At 35.8% G+C, this 19,511-nt stretch overlaps 1 protein-coding gene across 1 annotated transcript in view; it reads right to left on the reverse strand.

The window, feature by feature from the left end:
• Positions 1-230: 230 nt before the first annotated feature.
• SNX13 (sorting nexin 13) overlaps positions 231-19,511 on the reverse strand; it is a 41,382-nt gene continuing 22,101 nt past the window's right edge. The window contains exons 16-26 of the mRNA XM_010160287.1: positions 15,192-15,261; positions 12,402-12,574; positions 10,442-10,549; positions 9,386-9,496; positions 7,941-8,102; positions 6,681-6,752; positions 4,041-4,186; positions 2,221-2,289; positions 1,128-1,240; positions 437-680; positions 231-264 (exon numbers count right to left, since the gene is read on the reverse strand). Coding sequence (XP_010158589.1) covers positions 231-264; positions 437-680; positions 1,128-1,240; positions 2,221-2,289; positions 4,041-4,186; positions 6,681-6,752; positions 7,941-8,102; positions 9,386-9,496; positions 10,442-10,549; positions 12,402-12,574; positions 15,192-15,261 — 1,302 coding nt within the window. The remainder of the gene's footprint in view (positions 265-436; positions 681-1,127; positions 1,241-2,220; positions 2,290-4,040; positions 4,187-6,680; positions 6,753-7,940; positions 8,103-9,385; positions 9,497-10,441; positions 10,550-12,401; positions 12,575-15,191; positions 15,262-19,511) is intronic.

The raw sequence follows: 19,511 nt of genomic DNA on the forward strand, positions 1-19,511 counted from the left end.
CAGAGCCTCAACAGTCGTAACATAGAATTCCACCTGATTCTCACACGTTGCACTATCTCCCAGTGCCAAAACATCCTTTTCTTCCATTATACCACCACAGTTGTGCTTTACTTGGACAGCCTGGCACTTTTCATTGCTGGCAAAACATCGACTCAGGAACGGAAGGAATCAGCGTTCTTTCTATTGGGCCAGTATTCTTCTCAATGTTGCATGAAGATGCACCAAATCATTTAAGACACACAAACCCTTCTGGTAGTGGTTGAATTACAAGTGAAGATGAGAAGATCCACAGGTCTTACAGATGCATTAATAATGTAATATGTGACACTAGAAGACTGGTGCAGAAATAACAGCATGTGAGTGAAGCCCCAGAGAATCTGCCCAAGTAATTAGTCCTGGACAAACATACACCAGCTTAATAGGTTTGAAGTGTCACCTTTTCTGCAACGAAGGCGCTTGAGTACAGTGTAGTCTCTGCTTATACCTCTGCATCTGCTTTGACCGTGAATGCAGTTTGTTGAAGAGCTCGTGGAACTTATTTTGTGGAAATAAGGTTTCTAGGAATCTCTCCAGAAACACATACACCATTCTCTTATTGAGTTGAGTGTGCTGGAACATTTCAAAGACCCGAAGAATGCCTTTCCGTGTCGTCTCAGCACCTATGATGTGCTTCAGTTCATCTACAAAAATGAAATTTAACAAACTTAAACTGAGTATTCAGTCTTTCACATTAATGCAGCTTAAATTTGAGCTAACAGTGCCTCTATTATACATAACATGACTAAACTAAAAGTTTTCTTACAGCAGAAAGGATTTCTGAAAATTAATTCACTTCACTATATATGTGGAACCATGTTATCTTACACTAATTCAGGCTGTATTGAAATATAGATATTTCATGCACTAAACCTAAATCCTCTAGTGAAACTAAACACCAGGCTGGTTCCAAGAGACTTACAGTTGAAAAGTCACAGCACATGTAAAAATGTTCAGTGCTTTAATAATTAAAAACCTTTTTACTGAAGTACAGTTCATATGTCAGTATTTCAATAATCAAGAATATTGACATTAACTTCAGTAACAATATATTGTAAGAATTATTAGGCTGCAACTCCAGACTCGCTTACCTGGCATTACCTCCAGTAATTTGGTCTTCCCTGCCACCCTTGTTCTCATTCTAATAGCTTTGTCCCTCCGTGGAACAGCCTCTGCTAAAATGCCATTGGGCCAAAAAGCATCTCTGTAACAAAGCAAAATCTGTCAAAATACATTAAAATTTTATCAAGTGAAAGGCTCTTTTTAATTCCTCAAAACTATCTCATAAAATAAATACAAGAAAGTAATTTGCACACAAACTTAAGAAACACTTCAAGTATTAGAAAAGGGAAAAAAGTGAAAAAAGAAATCAAGAGCAAGTACAGTACAACCTATTAGTAGCCACCATATCGTTTTTTTCACTACAAGAATCAGATGAATAAAAATTTTCAGAAAATATTACACACCAAAACCATTCAAATACCATACAGTTGTTATACAAAATATACCCAAGATTTGCTTTTACCAATGAGTCTCTATTGCCACTGAGAGATTAGGCTAAGGTCTATGAATTGCTTCATTAGTTCTCTGATAGTAATTAATCTATCAACATAGTAAGATGAGATGAAGTAGTTTCAGTGTAGTATAAAGCCCAATGCAGAAGACATGCCTCTGTATAAAAAGGTGTTTTGCCTCAGCTAATGACATTCTTTTTCTGAGTAAGAAACACACATTCTTACTCGGTTTTATTAAAGAATAACAGAGTATCTGTAAAGTATGACCCTCTGGCTAATACATTATCCTACTTTACCTCTTTCACCCCATCCAAAAAAAGGCAAGGGGGGTGTCTCTCACTCAACAATGCTGCAGAAGCACATGCCTTTATTAAGGTAAACAAGACACTTCATCCAATAATATGATAAATCCGTAAGTATAGCCATACTCTAGAGCTCTTCTAGACTGGTTAACAAAGAACATAAGGAAGAGGAGAAAACTCAAAAATATTCTTCTTCATGTGACAATTACTTTCTCTCACTTTACACAAGTGAAAAGCAGCATATGCTCCAACTGCAATTCTGCAGAGTAATAATAATTTCCTCACACAGAAAGAAGAGGAAAGATACACTGATATTAGATATCAATTGGCAAGTACTACATATTTAACATCTGTGATAAAAGACATACCTGAAGCGTTTCACCGCATCAGCTACTTGCTCAGGAGATGTCATCCAATCAACGTGATCAACTATTTTTCTAAAAATCAAAGCAACAAGTCTCATTTAATTTTTAAAGCAAAGAACAAGTAAGTATAGCATTTTAAAGAGCCTTCTAGGGCAAACAAAGTATAATTTACGTATTTCTCCAACTCCAAAAGTAGGTTTCATAAAACTGACCACTAGGAAGGGAAACACTGATTCTCAAGATAAAAATCTAAGCTCACTGATCACTCCTAAGACTAAAGTCTTTTTCTTTTTGAGTAAATGTATGATGACTAAGCAGGCTGCAAAATCATGTTCCATCTCCCATTACATTAGATAAGTGTTCTGCTTGTAGAGTGCTCCTCTTCATGGAGCACTCTTCAAATTCCACTTCTTTAAGCAAAGAAACTACTTAAAAGCTCAAATTACCATACTTATTATGCAGTTACTTCATAATCTTTGACAGAAGATACAGACTGATCATAAACTTTGACCTTCATTCATCAACACCTACACACAACTCTACATCCAAATCTAGTATGTTTACAGAAATGATATACGCATCTGTGTATCTCCATAATCCCAGGTTTATTTCCCTAAACACAGTATGAGTTTAGTTTTCTAAGAAACAGGAAAACACAATTTTGCTGCAGAATGCCATTAAACCCAAGAATCTGCGAGGACAAGGTTTGACTGCTGAACTAGAGGAAGTATCTGGAATAGCTCCAAATGCAGAAGCAAAACAGTTCTGCCCACATCTCTGCAATAAGAAAGCAGCAGCATCTGCACAAACTCAGCTAGTTGTACTACAATATGAAAACAGCAAAAAGTATTCAGAGTTGTTCAACAGGGCAGCCTATTTTTGGAAGCACAGGTCTCAATATAATTGTCACCTGGCCACCAGAAATTATTTGAATAACACCCAGTGCTATTATTATTACATGGCTGCATCACTACTAGTACCACAAGAACTACCTGTATGTCTAACAGTGATGATGAAAATATCAAAAAATATACTTTTTAAGGGTAAAAAGTAATTATGTGCCCTGAAAAAGTATCAGGAAACTACTCCTCACCTTCCAGATATTAAGTTTCTGAGTCACAGCCCTTTAGGGCTAATCCTGTTTCTAGAAAAATCTTTGGTTTTTTTCTTTTTTCTTTTTTTTTTTTTACTTTCAGAGACAAATTATTAGAAGGGAAAGCTTGCCTTGTAAGCTGCAAGCAAGAATATTACTTATTTAGCACTACTAATTTGCTTTGCATTTGCATGAAAGAGTATGTGTGAATTACAGAGAACATGAGGGGGCAGAACAGGTACCCTAACAGTCCTTTCCCTTCACCCCCTCCCATCATTTAAATTGCAAAAGCAATAACACACAGTACAGTTTGCACACTTTGTACACTTTGATAGTACCAGTGTATCATTTGTAGCATCAAAGAGATGTAACCATAAGTAGTGCAGAAAGTAATAAGCAGTATTAACAACAAAAAACATGGTGTAAAACACATGGCAAAAAGCACAGACACCATCAGTATTAAGTTACATTCACAGAAACGTGAGCTTCTTGTTGCTACGTGAAAGCTCTTCTGGAAGTTCTTTGACATATGAGTTACTGGAACTTGTCTTTCAGCAATGTTTTCTGTTTATTTCCACTTTACAGCACATTTGTACTTGGTTTGTTGATCCTCTTCAAAGGGGAATGCACGCAGATCTAAACCACAATAGTTTAGTTATACCAACAGAATTTATAGACACAGTCCGCAGAGTCTCACTCACACGATTGCTCTATGTAAGAAAAGCAGTACCTATTAATTGTGTCACCATATGTTGCTCTAATAAGTTGCTGAAGCAGATTTTTTATATTTCTTCTTAACCACTGATTTCTTTCCTTTAAATCAAAGACTTCATCCATAAGAAGCAGCATTACTCTTAGTGGAATATTGTCATCCACCTGATCAAGCAAGTAAAAGTATGATCAGTAAAGTTTCACTTCAATTCAAGAAAGCTACAGTTGTAGTAGTTACTTCACAGATCAAATGCAGAACAATAGCCAAAACACTTGGCTCTGTATTTTACTGTAATATGAAATGCTCCTTAAATCTTCTATAACATCACTAATAGCAAGGACTGGAAATTATAGATAAACTAGGCTTAAATCCATTGAATTTTTAAGCTAAGACAAAAAGAAACAGTTATTTCACCAAATTTGAACAGAGTTAATAAAATAAATATGTCCTGAAGAGAGTGCTTGTCCCTGACCTCTTCCTTTGGTATCTATGCTTCCAACTGCCTAACGTGATAACTCTGGAAGCAGCTATGCTTTGGCATCTTTTTCTTATGGATGCACAGTGCCCAAGTCAGAACCTCCTCACAATAATGGCACCTCACTGCAATTAACTTCCTTTTATTTATGTATCATTCTAACCTGCATGGATATTAAGTGCATTTATGCTTATAGATTAAGAAAAGCATCTTAATTTCATTATTTAATAAAACATGTTACACAGATTGGCTTACAAAGAACAACAGAGGATTCAGTAACTGAGCAGAAGTTTTTAAAGTTGTATGCAGTAACTGTCAAAGCTTTTTCAAATATTAAAATTTGAGGGAAAAATTACTAAATTCTGTAATATGAAAATATTAAGATTTGCATCTCAGTTATTACAGTTTCTCTTGGAGAAAAAACAGCAGCTTCTCACTGCCTGCTTATATACCAACATACAAGCCTACATATTGTTAAGCTATTACATAAAAAGACAGCATTTGGAGTTAGTTGTATTGCACAAGAGACCACAAATGTTTATCTCAAATACACAAATTAATTTGGTTTTTTAAATAAAATTTAAATAATCCATTTATTACTTAAAACTTCATCGAATAGCAAGCTAAAATTAAAACTTCGCTGGATCCTCAGCAATACTTACTTAAATACCAAATGCAATTTCTTTGTTTTTCTTCGTGCTTTTTTGTGGGGTTTTTTTTTTTGGTTGGTTTGTGTTTTGTTGTTGGGTTTTTTTTGTTTGGTTTTGGTTTTGTTTGGTTTGGGGTCTTTTTAATTCTGATTTTTACATTCTAACATAACATTCAGAATGTTGTTTTGCGTTTAAACTCTTGATACAGCTCTACCTGGAAGAGTAGTAGTTTGCACTATATTGCTAAACCTACACTGGGAGGAAGAGCAGCCAGCTCTCACAGCCACATGGACATTTTTTTGGTAGGCCACACAAGTATATCTTTAAGACAGTGGATTTATAAATCAGCTGGAGATTCTACAGATTTGTGCATCAGTACTGCTTCTCCATATAAAATTCCATTCAAGCTGCCATATTTTGTCTGATATAGTGACTGTAAGTCGCGACCAATGCATCTAAAAATAGCAGTTGAGACTTTAAAGGTTTTAAAACATTTGAAATCTGCTTTTCAGAAACACTTGGTATATTACCTTAGAAGCTATCAAAAATTGCAGCTTCTATAGGATCAATGAAATATTCGCAGAGAAGCAGCTCATGTATTTGAATGATCCAATTTTGTTTTGCCTGTGCAAAACAGAAGCCTCAGAAGTATCAAAGATGTATATTTGAAATTATAAATTTACAGATACAGTCAGATATAGTGAAAAATAATGGGGAAAAAGAAAACCCAGAAGAACTCAAGGCTATGTTATTTGAGCAAAAATACATCTACCAAGCCACAGGAAGGCAAACTGGAATGCTTTGATGTGACCAAAAAACATGAAACATGAAGGGCAGAACAGGTGCAGACTTATGACCATAGCAAATCGCATATAATCACTGGTAATCTTACAGACTTTCTGTCCTACTTAGAGATAAAAGGTTTTTTCCAATTGTTTTCACATATATGATCAATGTTGCTATCAAAACAATACCAAAATACCATAGCTTATGATAACATCAAAAGCTTAAACTTCACTTTCAAGTTTCTAATATTACTACTTTATATAGTTTAAGTGTCCACACACTAGAAGTTTATTATTTAGGAAAATATACTGAATGGGGTTTTTTTTCCATAAAAACATAGAAAACACTACTTCTGATCCAAATGCCCCTAAAAGGTCACATTAGAAATCAAAATCCTTAAAATGCCACTAGAAATGATGCTAACAGTCTGGTACCATACTGTCTTTGAACAGACAGAAATTGGAGGGAAGAGGGGGAAAAGAGCCCACCAATCAACCCCCCACCCACAAAACACAGAAACGGCAGCATATACGCTCTAAGTTACTCCACTGCTGTGCAAACCATTCTAGTACTAATGAAGATGTTAACTTTAGAGGGAAGCTTAAGTTTCCTTTAAAAATTTAAGAACTGTTTTTAAGTGCCTGGTATAGTATCAGAAAAAATAAGTGTGTAATTTAACATAAAATAAGCAATTCATTAATTGGGTTTTAGAGGAGTCAGCTTTGAAAGGACAAATATCAGACTCACATTGTCATCAATTGGTGCTGCAACACGGCAATGATCAGGATCTGAATAGGTTTTCTGGATCAAAGGAGGCACCTACAATGAAAAAAAGGTAATGTTTATGAAATAAAAACCACTTAAAAATACCAATAAATTAGGTCAATTTTCATAATCAATTTGGTTATGAAAATTAAACCCAAATGTTTGGCCAAAAGTCAGTTGCATACTACCACAGATAAGCACACGGTAGTCCTTTCATCTTGCAACAAGTGAAGCCTGTAGGTATTCTCCTAGAGCTGTCAAAGTTATCAACACCTTTAAGACAACCTACACATATTTTCTCAAGTACTAATGCTTCAACTGAAAAACACCTAGAAATTCATATGGGACTGCTATTTCTTCTGGTATCTCTTTTTGATCTTAAGTCCTGCCTAGTCACGGACTTCCCAGTGAGTGTAACTGCAGATGCACTGTTAGTCACACACGAGGGAAGCTACCAGCAACGAGGAAGTCCAGAGCCAATCATTTTATCTCATAAGTAGTGACAGAATCAAACAAACACCACCACCACCCCCCACCCCCAATTTATTATCCCCTTTCATGCTTTAGGGGTTAACTCATCTTGGTTGCTGTTCCACAACTGCTGCATTTATCTGTTTTGGTAACGCAAAATAGAACAATCCCTGATCACAGACCTTAGAGCTACACACAGAAAGAGGAGGGCAAAGGGAAAGGAAGTTAAGATGGACATGTTAGGGAGATTATTATTTTCACAGGACTTCCAGATAGCTTGCCATGCTACCATTCCCCAACTCTAAGGTTACATTTTAGAAATAAAAGAGATGAGGAAAGATGGCAGGAAGGACAGAAAGAAAATTTAATTAAAAACAGAATTCAGCAATAAGCAGAAAAGTAGCTATTTCCTTATCCTAAGTTTCATAATATATGGGTGTTTTTCTAATGAAAGCAGCAGATGCAGCAAGCTAGCTTTATATGAGAATGGGTGATAAAAAAAATAAGAAAATCAGTGACCCTCATTCTTCTCAAGGATCACTAACAGTCTGTAGATGCCATCTTAAAATGTGGTACTTAATAGCAAAGAGAACTCCGTGTCTATAGTACAATGATTGCTGAACCTTATTGATACGGTATACCTAAAGCAGATTGCTTTCCTGTCTAATGACTTGACTCTTCATTATAGTATACAACCTAAGTTTTGAGTGAGTTGATAGCTAACCTCCTATGAAGTCACTAGTATGTAGTAACTACCAAATATTTTCTTACCTTGAAAAATGATTGCTTTATGTCTTGTCCCAATCTCTCTGACATTTTACCCATGTTGTCAGACATTTTAGTCATTCCCTCTGCCAGGCTGTCAGGGAGAGACTTGACTGCGTTTGATACATTTCTCATAGAGTTACGCAGTGGGTTTACAAATGTGTCCATCTGAAGGGGAAGATGTTTAACCAGAATTGTATAATCTATGAGGACACCAGTATATTAATACAGTATGAGAAGTATCACACTGTTCCAAAGAACAATAATATGAAGAACAACTCAAATTGCTTAACTTCATTACAGAATGCAAAATAAAGTTTTAGCTTCACTTTGTTTCTCATTCCTTACAGCCCTACTGTAACTATTTCCATCTTTCAACAGACCACCTTCCTGCGTCATTTTCATTTCCCACCCCCCAGCTTTTCTTAGCTTGAATTTATTTTCCTTTTCTTCATTCAATGCTGTTTCTCCCTTCCAAGCTTCCTACTTCCAGATGTTTCACTTCTGCTTTCAACTCTTCATCTTTGAAAAATGCCTCTTCTAAACAGCACTGGAGTAATACATTTTAATATCATGGCAAGTATAATCAAAACCATGAAGTAGTTCCACAGAAACTGTTACGATCTTTTTTCAGTATATACCCTAAACTCAGTCCAGAGGCACAAATACTAGTCTGATGCCCTTAAGTTTATGAAGGGCTTAATAAGCTGGAAATCAAATCTTAGTCATTACAGAAACCTTGACAAATATTTAACTGCTTCACTGTTAAATATTTAAGGAATATAGGTAGAACAACAATTTGATGTGGTAATACAACTGCAGATGCTTTTTTATATAAAAATCACTAAAAGTTTAGAAATAGCTGTATTTGCAAAGCAGATGCCCACACAAACTGGTCAACTGAACAAATAATCACTTGTCTGAAGAGAGTTCTGGTCACTTAACAAAAAGGATGCAGAGCTCGGCTCCAAATTTGACCAATGACTCTGAATGGTTACAACAGCCAGATATGTAATAGCCACTTTTGAAGGGAAATGCATTTCATCTTTTGGGCTGCAGAATGGAGAGCATGGTAACAGCAGCAAATACAGAGTAAAGAACTGAAAAGAAATTAGAAAGAATGAGACTACGAAAAAAAAAAATCACAGATGTCTGACAAAGTAACTTGCAACGAACACACTTTTCAAGTAGTCTTGATGCAATGCACTGTCTGATTTGAAAGTTTAATTTCCTTGTCATACAAATACATGTATCTGTTATAAAACCAGCAAGTTTTTGGCTATGACCTCAGATACTCTGCCACTCACAAACAACTCTTTAAAACAACTCACTTTCAACCTGTTTTGAAAGTGTTATATAGCTGTTCAATATCAGCTCAACATCTCTGTTTAATGCAGTCATTGCACTAATAAATGGTCTGAAGTTCCCTTGACAGTGCAAAATATTCTTACCTTCCGTGCAAAATCCCCCTTCCCTTTGCTGTAGGCTTTATTCTCCAGGAAGTCATATACATAATGGGCTAAAGCTGGAGAAGCCTTCATCATTTCAGGGTTTAACAAGAGCTGAGTAAAATAATTTTTTAAAAATATTTTTTAATAAAATATGAAAAAGGCCATACCATTCAGTTCAGTAAAATTTTATCATGCACAGTTAAAGACACTACACCCTGCAATGTATTTTCTTACTAATTGTCTAATTTTTTTCCAATATTACATTATTCTCAAGTTGGAAATACCATGACAACATGCTTCTTAGTGATTCCCATAATAGCATCTCACAGAAAAATACACATCCCTATGACCACTCAAACTGCTTCTCAAACACACAAAAAAAAAGGCTGTGACTGAAGAAAATATTGCTATTAAAAATGGGGCACATATCTCAAAGGAAAAAAATATTAGCCTTATAAACAGACCAATTGGATTTCACAATGTTTTATCCATTTTCATTATTTATTGCTAACATGTCCATTGAGTCGGTCAACATATTTTAGTGCTAAATTACTAGAAGGTCCGTATGAAGCAAGACAACTGAATTCCTTTGGTTAGGCCAACACAGGCCTTATTTGAATGGAGAGTTTGTGTGATTTTCTACACCAACAGAGTGGGTGCCATGACAATCTTTACACAACAGCACCGGAGAAAGTAACCACAAACGTAAGTGTGACACAAGAAAGTTAAGTGCCATAAAGCTCAAAACGAACACAACTGGAACCTCAGTGGCTCAGAGGAGTTGGAACAGAATTGTCTGAGAATAAACCAGAACAGCAAAGAAAAGGCAAACTTACTATCTAATATGAAGTTCTTATCGTATAGTGTTTAGGATTATGTAAAACATACCACAGAGTTTTTTGGTGGGTTTGGGTTGGGGATTTTTTAATATTTAAATAAAAAATATTAAAATAAAAAAGGATGCTAGCAATTTTTCTACCTCAGAAAAAAGAATTCCAACACAGAATGCTACCACAACAACAACAAAAAACCCCCACCAACCCACACACAGCTTACCTGCAAATATGCATTTAAATCTTTTTTCCTCTTTTCCAAAAATTCTCTATCCATATTGTTAAATGTCTTTTTGCCAGGAAGTTTCAGTATATTTGCAAGGTTTTCAAACTAGAAAAAAAGAAAAGACTTTTTGTTCTGCTTTCAAAGGAGTTTCAAAACACTGCAGAAGCTCAGAAATGAGAGGTCATTATATTCACTTCTTCCTATCTACCATACAACACCTGACAATTTCTGCATCAAGTTCAGAAATCAGATTCCTTTAAGAAGCCAAAATGAAAGGTAGGACTTCAAAAATAAATGCACAAAAATACTCAGGAGACTTTCAAGGGCAAAAATTTAATTTCTGAACACACACAATACTCATTTTTGACATACAGACTAGTATAGTGTGTAAATTATTCCTGTCATCACACCTGCTCAAAAAGGTTTAGGGTCAAGATTTATCATCATTATTTCATAGAATCATAGAATGGTTTGTGTTGGAAGGGACCTTAAAGACCATCTAGGTCCAACCCCCCTGCCATGGGCAGGGACCCCTTCCACTAGACCAGGTTGCTCCAAGCCTCATCCAAGCCTGGCCCTGAACATTTCCAGGGATGGGGCATCCACAGCTTCTCTGGGCAACCTGTTCCAGTGCCTCACCACCCTCTCCGGGAAGAACTTCTTCCTGGTATCCAATCTAAATCTACTTGCTTTCAACTTAAACCCATTACCCCTTGTCCTGTCACTACAGGCCCTTGTAAAAAGTCCCCCCACCAGCCCTCTTGTAAGCCCAAGTTTGTGCAGAAGTTAGTAGGTTTATGAGACCACATAATGATAACTTGCAAATCTTTCTCAAATATCCTTCTTTTCCTCTCCTGATCAAAGCTACTACAGAAACAATAACATTTTTGTCTCTGGAGTGGATAGCAGCACCCAGTTTACACCTAAGTTATACCATGCCGGACATGCCATCACCTGTGCCTTTTCTCCAGGTAACGGCAGTTACTGGCATTGGTTGAAATGTCTTCCACTGTTTCAGTTTTACAGAAAGAATGAGTGTTCTAGGAAAGCAGCTTGGAAAGAAGAGGTCCTAACACTTAAGCAGGTTGAACATATTTGCTACACTGCACAAACAAAAAAGCAACAAGAAAAAACCCTCAAAGAATCAGGATTATCCCCATCAAGAATCCAGACTTACTGCGAATAATAAATAATATTCTTAAGGCAGTAAAGAGAGAAAGGAATAGTACAGCTTTAGGTATATGGCTTTAAAAAACAAACTGAAAAAATGTTGTGTCCTTTTCTCTCTAGAGAAGGCCACAAAATTACAGATTTAATGAGAGACTGACTACATTCAGTCCCTCCAAGGTGTCTTTTTGCAAAGACATCATTTAACTCTGGAAGGTCACAAAACGCATATAATGTTTATGGCCTGTAGGAAGCACCAAATAACTATTTCCAACTTTACAAATCACATCCCTTCGCAAATAGGTCACATGAGAAAATAATTGGCCAGACAATGGTCTGGATTTTATTTGAATACTTGCATCTAAACAGAAGCAATGTAAGCAAAGAATAGCCTCTTAAATATAGGTATCTACTTCAAATTGTATTTGTCACATTACTGACTAAAAATCTGGCGTGCATCTACTCAGTACTTAAAGGAAAAACGCTCACAGAGATATTATATGCAGCTAGCCAACTCCATTTTGGATCCATTCACAATGCTCCATTTTCTTTTGTCAGAGCAATTGTATCAGCATCAGGTACTAAACTACATAAACGTGCACTTGTAAACTGCTCAATACAAATAGTGTGTGAGACAAACACTAAAAAAAGTACACTTTAATGGAAAATAATGCAGTGCTGTAACTCCACATCTTATGTCACTCTGAGAAAGCCAAGACTTATGCCATACCACCACACAGACAAAGCACTTTTCAGAGAAACCTTACAAGATTTTTATGAGATTAAATACCTGCTCAGTGATCCTCATATGAAAGTCATGGAAGTCACTGTAGCGTCGATAGGTCTTCCACGTCTCTTCGCTGTTTGGATTTCGCCGATGGACTGTGATAGCATACAGTGCGTATGTCTTGCCGTGGTCATTACACACTCCTGCCACAGCATATGGGTCATAGTCAGCATAGACTAGTAGTTTAAAAACAAAAATAAAAAAGGAACAAACAGAAAGAAGGAAGACGAAAGGACACAAACATGAAGTAAAGAAATGTCTGGAATGACAGACTTGAGAGACAAAAATGGACATGCAAGGAGAAGAGTAAGCCATCCCTTTATCCAAAACACTGCATAAGCGATACCCTCCAGAAACTTATCATGTAAGCTTAAATATAGAGATTAAGCAGCCTTAAAGTTAGAAAAGTTTCACTGACATGCAAAACAAAGAAAGAATAGAAAATGTTTCAACTTTTAAGAATAGTAAATAGACCTTTTAAAAAATAATTTTAACCTAAAGAACTCAAGATACTGGTGAAAGACAACTGTGAAAACAGAAGACATGTAAGTACTCTCTAATCATATTGCAAAAGTTTGTCCATCAAAAAAAAAAATCTGTAAATACATGAGAGAGTGCCTGCAAGCTGTAAGCATTCAGTCAGTAACATCAGCAATTTATTACCTCTACCATAAAAAGTACCCCCCACACACACTATTTAAGTCAACAGAAACCATATATACACACACGTGTGTGTATTCTGTATGTGTGTGTACACACACATTTCATGGAGAAGTCAATTTAGAAATGGAAAGACGACAGATAACTATCCTAAATAGAAGAAAGCATCTTTTTGTTCTCTGCTGAGTATTCCTCTTGAACACTCCTCCATCACACAATTCCTCCCAGTATAAAGTTTTCTTCAAAAACTTCAATTTAATCTACAGAATAACCTAGAACTAATATTGTTTACACTGTATACTGTTTAATTTGGTAACATGTCTTATCTTTTTAGTAAACCAATATCCATTAACCACAATTTTCCAGTGGCCAGATGAAAATACTTTTTAATCAAGTTCTGCCATTTTTTCAAATGCACTCATGCTCTGTAAAATACATTTTTCTTGGTAAATCATCAGCTCCAACCTCTGCTGTACTTCTAGCCTTGACTTCTCTCAAGTACAATGCTGGGGTCTAAGCAGTCAGGGAACACTTCTAGGATAGAGGCAGCTGCTGACAATGTAAGAATTAGTTGCTAGTGAGGTGTACAGTGGCACAGAGCATCTTTTTGCTATCTACCCTCTAGAAGAAGAATGTTGAGTGCTGAACCCAAGAGAAGAGAGCAGGAAGTCAGGATGCTGACAAGGGACTGCCCAGAGAATGGAGCAAGGAAACTCCAGCCCCACGGATGCTGAGGAAGCCCTATCCCCTAGGATGTTGACCACTCTGCCATGCAGCCACCATACCACACCTCAGAGGCACTGCTAACTTCCACCTTTAGGAAGTACCACTTCAGGACAGGAATGGCAGACAAAGAAAGAAGCCTCTTAATCAGCATTTATTTTGAAGCGCAAGACAAGGTGAATCCCCAAAGAGAGGAAATCTTGTGTACACCCCACAAGCACAGTAAAGGGTAGTAACCAGCAGAGGAAAAAAGCCCACACACAGATGCAAGATGCACCTACTGCCTGCAGCATCCTGAAAGCAGGGACTTGTATTTCTTATTCAGACATGAGGTGAAGAGGAAGAGGACATCCAGTTTAATCCTATCTTACAACATGAACCTTTACATATCCCCTGGTTCAACTGGAGTATTATGGATTCACAGAGTCAAACTGACAGTTGTCAATACACATTGCCATCAAGATCATAAATTTAACGTAATTCGATTGGTTCTAAGTTTAACTTTTTTCTTACATCAAAACAATGAAACTTTTAATCTAAATTCAGAAAAAAGTATCACATGCCATTTTAATAAGAAAGCAGAATTGTAATTCTTAACTTTAAATTATTTTTTCTCTTTCTCTGAGGGCTGACTACATGACACTTGGATTGCACCATACTCTCAGAGTGCGTTGGAGCAGTCTAATTCAAATGTCAAGTAGTTGAATTGTTGCTCACAGCTCATGTGTCTGATATGTAAATGCATAGATTTGAGTCTACTGCATAGTAAAATCTACCTTAAAAAAAAAAGTATCTGAAGATCAATTCACTATTTAATTACCCAGTGCAATCTTATCTAACTAGAATATTTACAAGTAATATCTGTAAATTTTTTGTCATTTATTCTCATGTAATAAAAATTCTTAGTTTATTACTCGGAAAGTTTTTTCAAAACATAACCAAAAACGCTATCACTGTAAAGAAGTCTCTACCTTAGATCAAGCTAAGTCAATAAGCAATCACAAAAAACAAAGGAAAAATATTACATTAAGAGAAGTAAACAGTCAGGAATTAGAATTGTATGGCTAGAAAATAAAGAGAGTTGTCTTTCAGAATTTGTTCTTTAAACAGCTTAAAATAAATGCTATTCAACATGAAGTTTAATGAATGATTCTTCAGAGATAGGGAAAAGAACAACATCATATCAATAAAAATTAAATCACATTAAAAATAGATACATATTCTATGGCCTACAGCACCAATTCTGTAAAGATTTTCCTTACAAATACTTCATGGGAAATATGAATTCAAATGTTTCATGAAGGCTAAAAAAAAAATGGTAGTATTAGTATTTCAAGGGCCCATAATATTAAAAAACTCAAAATAAATGGTGGAAAATAAGTAATCAGACACTGTAAGAGATTCACTTACCAGTATCTGAGATGTATGCGTGGAGTTGAACTGCCTCATCAGAAGGGACGTTTGAAAGGTCATCTAAGGACTGTAGGGTGGGGGAGAGAGGGGAGAAAGCAGAAACAGGCAAGAGAGTAAGATCACAGATACATTTTATTTGAGACATGCTTTTTGATTCATCTATTTAATGTTTAAACTTCCAGTTCACTACACTAATAGAATAACTTCATGCACTGTAAGAATGCAAATAAGTGTTCTTGTTACATGGTTACTAAAGCCTTTCTTTTACACAGTGTTGGGCCCTCCAGTTTCACGGTTTTGTGCTCACTAACTTATTTGCCACTTTCATATCTTAACAGTAACAGTAGTACAGCTAAAAATAGTCTTTTACTGAGCATTAAAAAAAACCTAAACACCTATGGAGATACAGAAGCTGTATAACATATTTTGGTTTTATCTTTATACCACTCTTTTGCTTTTGAATGACTTAAAGCACTATACAAAAGTTACAGTGCAGTAAAAAAATTGAATTATTTCTCTACTGTATTTAAAAACCAGCAAACACACTTCTCAGAAATGTTTTCCCTCATAAGAAACAAACAGGTACATTCTCATCTGGCTAGCACCCTGTCTCCCTTCTCAGTTATTACTGGGCTCAAAGGAAGCCTAACGGGTCTTTCAGAGAAGCTTTGCTATTATTTAAAACTAATACATCTCACTACTAAGATTTAACATAATAAAGCTCTGCATAATTGTTGGGTGAAAAACTTGGATACGTTTCTTGGAAAGAAACAAGATGATGGATCACAAGTGTGATTCTAATCTCAAATTACCAGGTTAAAATAATAATTAAAGAGATGGAGCTACTTAAGCAGAATTCATAGACACTGGGATCCTAGCTACTTTATATATTTTACTGCAAAATTCTAAAATTCTTTAAAGATACACATTCAGAATGAATATGCAGTTATCAGCCATCTTTCATAATTTAACCAAGCCAGTTTAATAGTGATTTGCCACACAAGGTTACCTAGAACAAGAGCTACTGCTTAAGTGTCCTAAAACTCAATAACATGTCAATCAAGTTTTTAACCTCCTCCGTTTCCTTAAACACAAACCAATCTCACATGATTTCCATCAAAAGATAGGTTGGACTTGAAAACGTAAATCATTTAAAGACTCTGCTCTTGCCTCTTCTTCATCTGAACCTTTATCATCTCCACGATACCCAACAGAACACTCCGTCCTTCCTTCTCAAGCTCTCTAGAGGGAAAGGCTCTTCTCTGCTTCGACCACCTCAATCAGTCTCTGCCTAAATATCCACTATGGAAGGTGAGGGAAATAACATTTCTGTTCTAAATTTTAGATACTGAACAAATGCCATCACTGAAAAGCTCTGAACACAGTAACCATGATTTAACATGTACTGCAGTAAGGAGTCTCCTAGGTACCTTCTAGGCTCAGAGTATAAAAGTACCAGAATGGAAAATGGTAGAAGAGCGAGCCTGGTGGGGAGATTTCTTTTGCCAATGCATGTTATAGCACTAAAAGTTTATGTCTCTTCAATGGCAGAACAGATGAACCCACCCAAAAATAATTTAAGAGCATATATCATCTTTACCTCAAGAATTCCCAAATCTCTGTGTTCCTGGATGCTGAAGAACATTCTGGTAAGGTATCACCAGAAGTTGTCTGACCCTTTAATTTTCATTAGACACTTGCTTTTGGTCATTGCTAGACACGTGGCTAGACCTTCTCTGACTGAGTGCATTCTTAAGGAAGTCACCCTTGAACAGCAGTTACCCTGTAAGGTGTGCTCTACACAGCAGTGTCCAAATTTGGGAGCAGAGTATCACCCAGACTGATGAATGGCAGGAATTTGTGGAAGCTTGGATAAGTGCTCAATATTCTGAGAGCTCTAGGATATGATTATCAGTAAGATGAAAGAGATGCTATTAAAGAAGACAAGTAACAGTCAACTGCTCTAATATTTTGTTTGGTGTGAACAGGCAACATTAAGGTACTGTTACGTGTTTTAAAAAGCATCATTATTTGTTTTTCTGCACCCCTTCACTGCCACTCTAACAGTTCGGCTTTATTCTTGATAACTGACTGACGGTCAAGTTGACGTATATTAATGACTTCCAGAAGTTAACCCAGCCATTTCTGGTGCCATTCAAGGCCTTGGATATGCAACATATGTGTAAATCCTATTTACTCAATGCAAAAAGCACTGAAGCTCACATTATGGACCCATTTAGATGAAATATGCAAGAACCTATAAATACTCTCCAATGGTTTTATACCCCCAAAATACTCCCTACTAGTTCAATATAGTAGGTAAATGTGTCATATTAAAAAGCAGTAATTAAGACTGTATTTTTGTAAAATAACTCTTCCTTCAAAATAGTTTTGAGCCTCTCTCCCAAAAAAACCCAACCATTCTTACACTGAAAGTATAAACTGCAGTGTTGTATACTGTAATGGAACCTTTAGGAAACACTCAACTGCTGTGTCAAGGCACTATAGAGCAACAATTAATACAAATAAATTAAATGTTTGGAACTTGAAGAGATAACACAGCAGACAGTTTGTATTTAATACAACCTAGTATCTTTGACATTAGGTATATTCACAGGAACACAAGTTCATTAAAAAGCAAAAACATCACACCACAACCCAATCTTACTTAGTGCATTGTTATCAGCTAAAAGTACAGATATTCCCTGACCTCTGAAGTAACCTTTTCAAGGTCTATTTTATTCATGTAACTGACTAACCCATAGGAGCCAAACTATGTACACAGCAATTTACTCTTGACATGGAATTCAGCCAGGAAAAACTAATTTACCAGTATTCAAACACCCGTAAAAGCACTGAAAACCCTGAACAACCCAGAACAATATGTATTACAGAAAGCAAAAGTTATTCTGCTTAAAAGGAGCTTTATTGCACATTTTTACTAGAATGTTTTTCTCTATTTATAAAAATAGTAAATGTTGTATTCTGCAAATCTTCTTTTCACAACAACAACAAAAGACTAGGAAGTGTTGCATGCAAATATCTATTTGTATCGCAACAGTGCTCGATAGAGGCTTTAAGACTTTCTAGATTAGCTTACAAAGACCACATTTAAATGAACAGCAGACAGACACCAGCCAGAAGAGGCATCGCAATGACAAATCCCCATCCATAAAATATGACCTTGGTATGTCAGAACATTCTTAGAAGTACTTAAGAGACATTTGAAAGATCTTTTGAAGAGATCAGTCAATTAAAAGAGTCTCTTGTGAAATGTTACCAGAACTGTAAATTTATAAAACGTATAGCTAAATTAACTTTTCCTTCTGCATCTAACAGGATTTTGTGTAGATTGTATCAGCTGACCACCTCCCCTTTATGTTGTATTTCAAAATGTAGACAAGAGGAAGCAACAGTAAAATAAAAATTCCAGTTTAAAAAAAAATCAAAACAAACCCGAAAAGCAAACAAACAACCCCCGCATAGAAAAAGTTTATTTTTACATTAAATGTATTCCTTTACAAAATAAACTCTATTCCTCTGTGTGTAAACATGAACTAACCAATGCAATGGGACTCCTAAGGAGCTACATTTCCCTCTGAGAATGAATTTGGAGGGCCTATGAATCACATAAGCCAGGAAATTGCATACAGATTGCCAACTTTTCCAAAACTAAAAGATTTGGAAAAGTAAAGCACTCTCATATGAACTCTCTAGAACCTTGAGTATATGTGGCTCAGCTATATATAATCTGAAGAAACAAGTAAGAGGGAGGGTTTTTCCTTTTTAAGTTACTGATTTAATTTTCAGTTTAAAACATTTTAAACCTAGTAAGAGCAGTGTGGGACAGATTATTTGGAAAAAGTCTGGTAGAAATACACAGTTCTCTTCATACATATGCAACCACTAGTACACACAGAAGCATATTTCAAATATTTCATTACATTCATGTAAGGAATGGTTCTGACAAACTGAACAAGCCTAAAGTTGCTTAAATCAAAAAACAAACTTGAAATTGTTCAGATTAGAAAACAAAGAATCATGTTTTGAACAGATAACTTCCACATACCTTTAAATCCTAACTCAAAAAGTAAAATTAAATTAAAAATATAATTAAATGCTTCATTTTACAGTTTTTTGAATTTAATCCTTTGAGATTTTAGAAAACAAAATGTCATTAAACACAAGGGAAAGTAAAAAAAGAAGAGTTTTATCTTGCAGACTGATACCTTATGTATTCAAATTGATTCAGTAACTGCTTCAGAAACTAATCTGCAGTGAAGTAAAAGCTCTAACACACATTAAACTGTAACACTT

The sequence above is a fragment of the Eurypyga helias genome, unplaced genomic scaffold, assembly GCF_000690775.1.
Source record: "Eurypyga helias isolate BGI_N326 unplaced genomic scaffold, ASM69077v1 scaffold16941, whole genome shotgun sequence".
Lineage (NCBI taxonomy): Eukaryota > Metazoa > Chordata > Aves > Eurypygiformes > Eurypygidae > Eurypyga > Eurypyga helias.